At 40.2% G+C, this 11,429-nt stretch overlaps 1 protein-coding gene and 1 long non-coding RNA gene across 3 annotated transcripts; both read right to left on the reverse strand.

Annotated features, from left to right (window-relative positions):
* Nucleotides 1–2,062: 2,062 nt before the first annotated feature.
* Nucleotides 2,063–2,925, reverse strand: LOC140999747 (uncharacterized). 2 transcript variants are annotated; one of them, XR_012179497.1, is made up of 4 exons: nucleotides 2,874–2,925; nucleotides 2,751–2,777; nucleotides 2,492–2,514; nucleotides 2,063–2,383 (listed from the first exon to the last, which is right to left on the reverse strand). It is a non-coding gene; the product is annotated as an uncharacterized lncRNA (long non-coding RNA). The 2 variants fall into 2 exon arrangements; XR_012179498.1 differs by having other exon boundaries at nucleotides 2,870–2,901.
* A 1,427-nt stretch (nucleotides 2,926–4,352) lies between these two features.
* Nucleotides 4,353–10,512, reverse strand: pa2g4b (proliferation-associated 2G4, b). The gene is made up of 13 exons (XM_073470586.1): nucleotides 10,300–10,512; nucleotides 8,458–8,586; nucleotides 7,842–7,947; nucleotides 7,662–7,731; nucleotides 7,478–7,570; nucleotides 7,323–7,386; nucleotides 7,154–7,232; nucleotides 6,991–7,069; nucleotides 6,767–6,900; nucleotides 6,580–6,674; nucleotides 5,643–5,770; nucleotides 5,398–5,451; nucleotides 4,353–5,313 (listed from the first exon to the last, which is right to left on the reverse strand). Exons 1-13 carry the CDS (start codon nucleotides 10,385–10,387, stop codon nucleotides 5,254–5,256), a joined length of 1,179 nt encoding a protein of 392 aa, XP_073326687.1. The 5' UTR covers nucleotides 10,388–10,512; the 3' UTR covers nucleotides 4,353–5,253.
* Between the last annotated feature and the right edge of the window lie 917 nt (nucleotides 10,513–11,429).

Below are 11,429 nucleotides of genomic sequence, written 5' to 3' on the forward strand. Positions count from 1 at the left end.
TAATTTTTTATGATACTGGTGTTCATAATGGTGATAACTGCACAGAATATTCAGCATTACTGTAATGCAAAGAGCATAAACAACGTCATCTACTGAACATTTTAAGTGGCTGCAATAGCAAACTCAGCAGAATGAGTTTATTTGGATGTTCCTCAGTTACCTTTGAGGTGCAGGAGCAACATAGAAAGTTAAGCTTTGAAAAGCAAGACAAAGTTTAGTCATCTGTTGGATATGTTTTTTCAATAATACCAAGTCGGTTAAGAGTCCCCGACCTTTCCACCCTGTCTATTTTATCTTCTTTAAATGTTCAGTATCCTGAAAGTTCATGCTGCTTTCACTGGCCAACACAGAGTAGGCATATTTGGTCGGTGCCCTTTAAGCTGCATCGGTTATTTTGCCTGGACTACACCCTCCAGTTAGATAAGGTCACTGCTAAGAGTGGAAATCTGAAGCTCCGCCAGATAACACTTAATTCAACAGCATCAGGGAAGCTCAGGAAACAAAGAGACCATAGTTCAAGATGATGTTACTGTGCACTGACGCATCAGACACATTTCTCTGTGTGTCTTCCAAATCCAGATAATGACCACTTCAGGTTCAGGTGAAATGTGTCCTTTGGGACGCAGTTATGGGGCCGATTTTTGTCCCCTATTTAGAAAATATACTGTAAAGTAGATTACACTATATTTTATTGTGCCATAACTCTTCTGCCTTGAAAAAGGAAGTATTTTTGTGTTGTAATGTATTAAATATAACACCAGTATCAGAATTCTCTTAGTTTTAGACTGGGGTGTAACTGCAGAGAATGAAGTTGTAGAAAAGGACGCTCTCCTCTTTAATAGTGTTTTCCAGCAACAGCCTGATTATAATCACCTTGGCTAAGGACATCATGAATTATTGAGCTGTCTTGAAGGGTAAAAACAAGATATATTAGTGAGTTGTTTGTTGTGAGCGAGCTCTGTGCAAAGGTTACAGCGTTCACACCCCCTCTGAAGTCATGGGATGTGGGTTGAATGTGAATGTTTTTTACAGGTAAGTTTGCCTACAACTATCTGTCACAGACGAGTGTGCAAGTCAGTCAGATTCAAAATGTTGCCAACTTTTTGTACTTAAACTTGAATATTTACATTTCTGACATTATACTCTATACTACTCAAGTATTAATGTATTATTGTAAAAGTACTTTGACTCCACTAAAAGTGCTTTAGTTTACTTTGTTCGCAGATTAACATTTTGCATAAAAAGCTTAAAAAATACAATGTTGCAGAGTAAATTCAAGAAACTGTATAAAGTACTTCAAATTATCTCCACTTCCACAACATTAAGTTTACACAACAGTAATAAGGCTCACATGCATTGAGAAAGGGACTGTCCTACATTCTCCATATTGAGAATACTTACCAGTTTTATCCAAGTTAAAATTTTAATGTGGGTAATTTTCATGTAATTGAGTATTTCTACACTAAGGTAAAGCCACTAGTATTGAATTTGAATACTGCATTTCTCTTCCAATAAACTAGAGTTGCTTGGTTTAGGGAGTTCTGTAATGGCCTTTTCATGACAAAAGCACAGGTGTACCTAATGACAATAGCTCTGTGAAAGTCTTTTTCCACAGCAGACATTTTGGCTTGTCAAAACAGGAACATAAGTTTGACCAATAATGTTAACGATGGCTCCAAACCCTTAATTATTGAAGGAAGTCTGGTCAATGAGCATCAACAATACCAGAGCCCTGAGGCAAGCTCAACTACATGGAATGAAGCCAATGTTAGATTTTACACCTGTGCTTGCCTGGCGCTCAGTCAAAATGTCTGCCGTGAAGCGGGTCTTTTGCATTGACCCAACATGCACATGAATCACGGCCCCGAAACCAAAGCAGCTAAATGAAAATCAGCCATTAATGTGTTCGATTTAAAGCGTTTTGATTCAGGCTGCTTGAAGAGCTCAAGACCACCTGTTAGAGGCCAGACACCACTTCCAATGAGTTTATAAACATTACACCCACTATAAAAACTGAAATTTTCTGTGAATGCAAAACACCATGTAAAAAATACCCTGCACATTATTTTTTTAAACCAAAACTTTTAATCAAAGTATAAACAAAAAAACAAATGACAAAAGTCGAGGAATTAAGAACAAAGAGTCCAGAATGTCCCAGAGGAAAAGCCTGTCATCCAGCAGGTCTTGAATCAGCTCTCCAGCATCATTCAGCTGCCTCAGGTTGATATGGGGGGCCACTGGCCTCAGACTTGACACCGGGAGGGTCCTGGGTCTCCAGCTGAGCTCACCGGTCTGGTTGTTGGCAACACGTGTCGTCACAGCCATGGCGGAGAGGACAGCTTACTTGGACCTCTGCCTCATCTTTCTCCTTTTGCGCTTCAGCCTTTACGATTATGACAAAAACCAGTCAGCCAAAACATTTATAAGCACTATTTAAGAAGAAAAATAAATACTACATCGTGACGGCAAAACACGAGCTATACAATCTTACCTGCGCATGCGCTTCTTTCTCCACTGTGAAAGAGAAAAACAACGTTAAATTACTTTCACGTTTAATTCATGCATTTGTGAAAAACACACGGATGTGTCCAGCTGAACTGGAATATACATTACACATGGCAAAACACGGTATTTTGTAGTTTACTGCTAATGCGCGTGCTGTGCTAGCCAGCCCGTCGACTGGCTAGCTAGCAAATGTTAGCACCACAGGGAACTATAATTATTTGATCATACAGACATTAAACACAAACCTTAGCCCTCATGTCGAATACGGGAGGCTGAAAGCAGAAGGGAAAAGATGAAAGATTAGTTGGATTTATTTCAAAAGACCATGATTAACTTGGATTCTGATACCAACAGCTACACTCACGTACCGACTGCTAAGGAATCGTCTCCACGAAGGACGTCATAATGCGGCGACGTGTTATTTATATGGTATGTGTACGTCAATTTGATTGGACCGTTGTGAAACATGGGAAATGTAGTTTTCTACAAGGTAATCCGAACACAGAAAGTTCTTGGTGAAGTACAAGACTGTTACTGTAGCTTTTAAAGCCCATTTCTCTATTATACATTATTTGTATATTACTGGGCACATGAAGAGCAGATGTCGCAGGTCCTGTAATAAGATGATTATATTCAAGTACAGAATTTTACCACATAAAATGTATACCTGTGATTGGTGATACTTAATTATTTAATACATTTTGTCACATATTGTCTCTTTACATCTTGTGACCAGGACCTCAGCTAACATTAAGAACACGTAGTAATTTTTTTCCCCACTGAAATCAGGCATTATTCTCAGAAATAAGGCGAATTAAGTGTCCAACAAGTGCAAGCCAAGTTAGTTGCAATATAAAATTAAGATAATACAACTTTAGAAATGAGCAGTACAAGAATTAAAACAGAAAAAAACATTGATACGTTTTGGAGAAGTGGAACACAATGACATACAAAATGATATACCGAATGATGAACTGACCTGACCGCTATTGGGCTGTGATTTACTTTATTATTAAATTTATTTTTCTTCCTTTTCTTTTCCTCTCTTTCCCTGCTTTTTTTTTTACTAAGTGCATACATATATTTTGTTGTTGGTGCTGTTTCTGTGTTTTGATTGCAATGCTGTGCTTGAATTTTGTATGGATTTGTTTTCTTCCTTAAAAAAGTCAATAAAGTATTGAAGTGGAAAAAAACCCCAGAAAACACGGGATTAGAACCAGTCATCACCCTCAAACAGATTGACTAGTTTTAACAAATGGAGTAAATTATTAAACAATTCTGAGAGATTATTTGCATCAGTAATGTGTATGAATAATAGTAAAACTGAACACTGAACTGTTTTCAGTGGATGTAGGTGAGTTCAGATTTTTAACCTAGGGCAATTTAAAAAGCATATGCATTGTGGGTATTCAGATAGCTAATTTGCAGTATTTTCAGACCTTTTACAAAATTACTGCAAGAAATATTTTGCTTCAGCATTTTCCTCCAAATTATCTTTGCAGCAGCACTGAAGGCTTTGAAAATGTATGTAGACCTTCATGTTGGAAAATAACAATTACATGTTACCTGAAAAAATAAATTACGTAGACTCAAAATAAACTTTTTCTAAGGGTGATAAGGGGCGACAACCCCTAAAATCCAGGCTTCAGCCCTCTCTGTAACAAGCAATTCTATGTTTGTTGAACCTGTTGCTAGTTGTGTTTCTCTCACAAGTACCTGATCTGGCTTTTGATAAATGTGGTGCAATGACAGTAAAATAAATTGGGATCATGAAATCATGAAAAAACACACATTTTCACTCATCAGGACAAAGCTGAATACACACAGTCCAAAAAACTCAACACAAGTGATGTCAGGTGGCTTTTTAATGTTTCCAAAAATAGTCTCTGAAACTGGGATTTGTTTTACAAAAGCATCCATATATCTAACAGGTATGGACTTCTTATGTAAACACAGACTGTCAGACTCAGTGGTGGCACCAGAAGACTGAATGCTGAACCCTTGGCAGGAGTTAAGACCATCCACAACTGAGAAAAAGGAAGTATGTTTTTTTTTTTACTAGTTAAATAACTCAACCGGTAGGTCTTACAACATCAGTTTTAGAAATTGTTAGCTGAGTGACCTACAGTAGATGCCTAGAAGTATACACAATGTACTAGTAGACGGACCTAAGACAGAGCAGTATAAATGCAGTAATTATGCTGAATTCAACAGTAATGAAGACTAATGATGTCATGCTTATAACTTGTGTGCCCACGACAAGTTAACACTTGTTTCAAAAAGGCATGGCTATAGGTTTATGACCTCAAGGAAGTTATCAGAATGCCACACAATTACACTGACACAGTACTGTGCATTCATCATCCTCGGCCGCTCTGTCAAACTCATTTTATTTTCCTTATCTTTCACTACAGTTATCGTGGAGAAAGGGACGAAGGCTCAAGGTCAGTCGAATGGTTAAATGTTCCAGTGAGTTAATGCCCTTGCACAAAATATCCTCTCATGTAGCAGAATTGGGTCCACTAAGAGAAGAAGGCTGTCTCAAGGACAATGAGATTTACTAGGGACGAACATGTGTGTGTGTTTTAGGTGGAGTGACAGAATTTAGGAGCAGCATCATCCCAGACTGACATCAGTTAGATTCAGAGGTATTCACAGCGGCTATGACCGCAAGTGCCTCGGACAGCTGGGACAGAAGGATTTGTGACGTCTGTTCTTTGGGTCATCAGATGTCTTGTCGAGAGAAATCTATTCTGCAGCTTCAGTCTCCATTGCCTGTCCTGTTGCGCTCTCAACAGTCTTTGAGGCCTTGAAAGAAAAAGATTGGAATTAGAGGAAACATTTGGCGACTGGATTTTTTTTTTTAATAAAACACACTGCTCCATAACTCACCTTCTTTTTCTTCTTCTTCTGGGTCTTACGGCTGGCTGAGCTCTGCAGCAGAGCCTTTATAATGGAAAAAAAACCAACAACACAAAAATGACTTTTAACCTCAGGACGTGCAGCACACAATACATCAACAGATAATGGCTTTGGGGATGCTAAGTCAGCTTACTGCATGCTGTAACGGTCCTATTAGTCTGGTACTTTCCTCTCGGGAAGAGGATGTACTATCCCATCCATCAAACAGATTTTACCTTGAGCTCTGGGTCGTCCACTTCATGCTCGGACTTGTAGAGTTCTGGCTCAAAGAGGCTGTTTGTGATTCGCAGAGGTCCATTGGCCATGAGCAGCACGGTGAACTTGAATTGGGCAACAACTTCACCTGCAAGAACAAGAGGGTGAAAGTTGAATTAAACAGTCCCAGTTGGTATGCAATCATCAGATATTTCAGTTAACACGGTTGATCAGTGCTTCTCTGTGAAAAAACAGTATACTTATTTTTCTGTAACTGTTTTGCAGAAGGACAATAATGCTGGAGCAAAACGCAGTAAAGACTCTCACACTGAGCCAAAATAAACTGAGTGCACATTTCCTACTTCCTTCTCTCAGATCAAATTTGACTGGCACATGGACCCTGATCAAACGGTCACTGGTTGTGGTAGATCATGCTGAAAACCGGCCGATAAATTGGTGCAGCTCTGTATTAGACATTTAAAACTGCGCCAGAATTTGTAGTACCACAGAATTTTCCAGCAACATTAATTTTATGGGGTTCACTTTATAAAGTAAGGAATCAATAAGGGCATTTGGATGCATTTGACTAGCCAGCACAGTGAGGTCCTGGATGACATTGCAGGAACTTAATTTAAAAAACAAGGAGGCTGCGCGTTTCTGACACAGTGCTATTGCCAGTCCGAACACGGTCTGAGTTGACCAGAAAAAAATCATTTCTGTTTGAGGAGATCCCTATACTTGATTACATTTTTTCCCAATGGGGTAAAAGGGTAATAGTCATGGCTATGTGATCTGTAAATGACAAAACTCAAACCTTAATTTTATGCACTTTGTGTGATGGATGATAACCCTCATGTTCAGTGTTTGATTGTGAGAAGATAAGAGGACCGAAGCATGGGGCTGCAAGTACATGTGAAGAACTTTCATGGTCACCAAATCCCTTGTTGTTCCACTCACCTTCTTTCTCATGCAGCACGTTGAATGGCTGCAGCAGCTCATGTTTGGCACACTCCACCACGCCCAACCTGGCCTTGCCTTCCTCTTCAAACGCCCTGAGTAGACAAACAAAGAAGATGAGCGTCTGAAAAATGAAAATGACAACAAAAAAAGGCAAAACTTTCGATGTGAAGTTAAAAGATGCTACCTCAGAGTGAAAGGCATTGTGTCGAAACGTCTCTCCATCTCACTGAAGAACGTCCGAGATGTCTTCATCTTTAAGCCGTACACCTTGTTGGGGTCTCGTTTGTAAACGGTGGTCCTCTGACCTCCATCCTTTGCCTGAATTGCAAAAGAAAGCGTACATCGTAAATCATTTGCCTTCACAAAATTTTCAAAATCAAACTGGAAAAATCAAATACAAACTCTCACCTTCCCCTCTCCAGTGCTGACAAGCACATCCACTGCATATACCTCATGCACCTCAAATTCAGCCTTCTCATGGTCCTTTCTGCAGAGACAAAGGGACGCAGTCATTCACAGGTCGAAACACTTATCAGGTCAGTGACGAGACACACTTGCTGAGTGAACTCACTTTTGCTGGTCCGTTGGGTTTTGGATGATAGTTTTCTCTCCATCAATCACATGTTGTTTGAGCTGATGGGACAGCATGCCTGTACACATCACAGGAATAAACTGAGTCAAGCTGTCAAATCATGATTGATAAATGTCACAGCTTGAAGTTACCAAATGTTCACACTCACCCTCAATAGGAGTGCACTTGAATGACTTTGCAATCTTGTTCCAGGCTTCTGTGACCTGTGTGTTCTGATGCAAGAGACATAATGATGTTTGTTAGATGTGACAGTGAAGACAGTGATGACGCTGGTCCAATCAGGTCACAGTGGCTGAGTTTTACCTGGTTCCCAGGCTTAACAAGACGCAGAGCAGCCTCAGCACAGAGGTGAGCTGCTTTGATAACATCAGCCTTCCTTCCTGTCAGTGGGTTGTCCTGAAGTCACACAGGAAGAAAAGTTAAAGTTCACAAGAGGTCAAATAACAGAGTATGACTAGCTGTCAGCTACCGTGCAGGTATAACACACCTTGGTCACTCCAACAACGAAGCTGTGAGCCACATTTGAGATGAAGCCATCAACGTGCACACCCAGATCACTGCAAACAGAACAGAACAGAAAAGCATGAGGTAAAGAAAATATGACATGAATATAAAATATAAACCAGTTCAACTAGTACACAGGGCAGGTATAAATTCGGCTGCTTACATTTTGACAAGGTCTCCATCCTTCAGTATGACATCAGGGTCACTCTTCAGAGGAGAGTGATGGCATACACAGTTGTTAACTGACACACAAGTAGGAAAAGCGATACCTGTGAAAGAAAGAGAGTGAATGAGGGGGTGCTGAGTCACTGAGACATGATGGTGACTCATGCCAAGTTCACACTACAGGATTTTAGCCCAGATCTTCCACTTGCTGATAGTTTTTGGAGTTTGCCGACAAAATGCACAGATAAGAAGCAGATTGACGCACGCTACTGTAAACAACTAAAGGTATCTGTGAACTGTTCTAATGCATGATCCAGGAGGTCGGGGACAGCTTACCAGCGTGTCGCCAACATCTGCTGGATAGCTAGCAGGCTAAAAATCTGGTTGAGTTGCAGAGGGGCCACTCCCTCTCTCCTCTGCTATCAACCACGCAACCAAGTCTTATCATGCATTTATTTGTGTGTTTGGACCGCGTCCTGTCTCCTGTGAGGGATCTTGTAGTGGGTGATCTCCTCGCACTGATCAGTCATGTAGTGTGAAAAGCACAGCGATCTGACAGCTTTAACAGTCATGTTGTGTGGCCAAGGCATAATGAAATGGGACAAAGACCTTACCTTTCTTCATGTCCTTTTCCTTCTTGAAGATTTTCCCAGTTTCTACCGTGATGAAGGCATCTCCCTTTTCACACAGACTGAGCACGGAGACTCCAGCCATAGCAGCCCCGACTATCGTCTTCAAGGCCTCTGCAGGACAAGAGACACAAAGAGCCATGATGTAGTTAAAATGGTATGTTGTATCTTAACACAGTGTCTATAGTATACTTTCTTTTTTTGGGGGGGGTACAACTAACTATTAATTCCATTATCGACTATTCTGTTGATCATTTTCTTGGTCAGTTGATTAATTGTTTGTTTCATAAAATGCCAGAAAATCGTGGAAAAAAATAATAGTCCAATAGTTGTCTATTAATTATCTGTTTACTGACCTAATTAATAGTCTTTCAGTAGTTATAGTTTGTACTTTTCTCTGATGAATTCTGCTCTAAATTAACAGGTGCCACACTTCCATCACTGTAGATGGATGGATTTGTAAATATCAACATGAGTAACAACTCTAACCCACTGTTCAAGGCTCAATTAAGGACATGTGAACAACTCGTTTTATTTTGACTAAGCTGATGTTACGTTTGCTTGAAGATAAAAACATTTCACAGATTATCCAACAGCTGTATATCAGCTTAAAACAGCATAATTCTGCTGGTAAATTAGGTGTCTTAACTAGGGATAAGTAGGTCAGCTGTGATAAGCTACATAACAAAATCACAAGGACACAAGAGTGTTGTCGGCTCCAGATTCCCTTACACCACTAATACACTATCTGAGATGAGTTTTGTTCAAACTGTCAGTGTCACTTCTTTTATGTTTAAATGGTTTTACTATACATTTTTAAATATTACACGGTGGGAAGGTCAGCTGTTCAAAGTCCAAACTGGACAATGGCCAAACATAAAGGCTGAGGTTAAACTGGTCAACTGAGTGAGTGTAACCTCTGTGTGTGAGTGTGGGCACCGATGAAAAAGTGTGTCCATGCTTAGCAAGCCTTCCCCGAGTTATATCAAGTTACAGATGGTTCATTTGTGTCTAAAATGCAGAAATTCTCAAATGTTCCTGTACTGAAAGTGCAAACATGGACGTGTGATACTTTCAGGTTTGTTAGATGTAGATTATATGCATGCCTTTCTATTAAAACATCTCCCAACAATGTGTGCATGTGGCCTTGAAAATGACAATGCATGATATGTTTCCTACAACCACAGCTTGTAAAAATGTACGACTCACGTTGGTGACTTGTTTCTGACTATGTTGAGATCTGCAGAGTATAATAAATAGTTCATGTTTGACGTGGTTTAATGTAGCAGAGTACTTGGCGTGTTCACTAGCTTCTGCTCATTATGACTTTAAATGACACCATCTAACACAACCGGTCCTCAGCCAAGTCTCTTACATAACAACTATATGGACTGAAAATAGCTGCATGTGTGTATATACAACTGCTGGCTATCTACTTTTTGAAACAGCCTCTTATTGTCATTCAATTTTGCACTTGTCATTGTTATCTCTTACGTTAGCACTTACAGCTAGCTAACGCTTGCTAGTAATGTAGCTCAGCCCTGTTAGCCACCTAGCTCAGCAGGCTAATGTGACAGCAACGTGACGTTAAACAAATAAGAGCTACCATATAGAAGAGCTCTGCCTCAATATACGCGCTTTACGGTTCCTTCATATTAAACACGGGCCTTCCTTTTAATATAATCCAGCGCCTGCTGGCACTGCTGCGGCACATGGCACAGCTGCTGCCTGGTATGACTAGCTGACACAGCTAGCTAACACAAGACGGATCCAGATACTTGTGGACTGTTGAGTCAAAACGGCACGTTAACGCTGCTTTTCACTTACGATTGGCAATCTCGGCCCCCATCTTATACTTGGTGACCACCAAGTCGTCGGCGATGGTCTGCTCCTGCGTCTCGTCATCTCCAGACATGTTGGCAGTGTGTCCTCGAAGTCAGAGTAACTTTTTTTCCCCGGCGGGTGTCAGTCACTCACAGGATCGACCACGCTGCTCTCTGCGCCGGCCCGCCCGACTCCGGCTGCCAGCCTACGATCACTAGAGCCCGCCCGCTGCCAAAGACACACTGCGCAGTCAAGATGGTTCACGGACCTCGCGCGTTGCGTTGAGCGTAGCACCCGAAAAAGGCAAGGATTATATTTAAAATCATACCAGGACATTTAAAATTAGACCAGGAGCGAGTAGTCATAGCCAATAGGATAGTCTGCTAATACACAACTGATTTCTTTTATGCATTCTGTGTTTATTATATTTATGTAAAAAACACAATATCATCAATGTATACGGAAGCCAAAATGGCTGGTAGATGAAACAAAATAGATATGTGGATATCTTCTGAAAGTCTTTTGTTCATGTGTACATATTTAAAGGTGCAATGCGTAAGAATTTAAGTTTACAACATTAATTACAAATTATCAGAATGATGGAGTTTTTCACATTATGCCATATGAATCTGATGCAGTCCAAACACCAATATGTATATATGTATCCCTGATAATCAAGTTTCACATAAAATTCACCTTTCTTCATAACATTCATATCATATATGTGCCTTTACTTGATGAATGGAACTGCTAACTGCACAGCTACCTGAGCTAACTAACTAGCTGCAGCTGTAGTTACCAGCAGATAACTGTTATAGATTATAAGCTGCCCTCTATTTGAGTTTGACGGGTGGCCAGTTCTCACATTTTACACCTTTAAACATTATTAGTCTGAAGTCTGGATAAAATTTAGAAAATCCGGAAATGTGCTTACCTAGCTGTTCATCATGGTATCAGTTCATGGAGTTTAGTTTAGTTTGTTACGATAAAGTGCATCAGTGCACCTCTCATCGAAGGACAATTTTAAAGGCTTACTACCCTTTCTAAAGGCTTTTAACCAATTTACATACTTATTTTTTGGCGAACCTATTAACCTGTAAACTAGGTCTGAACGAAAACGGAAGAATGTTACA

This window comes from Pagrus major, chromosome 7, assembly GCF_040436345.1.
Source record: "Pagrus major chromosome 7, Pma_NU_1.0".
In the NCBI taxonomy this organism is placed as follows: Eukaryota; Metazoa; Chordata; class Actinopteri; order Spariformes; family Sparidae; genus Pagrus; species Pagrus major.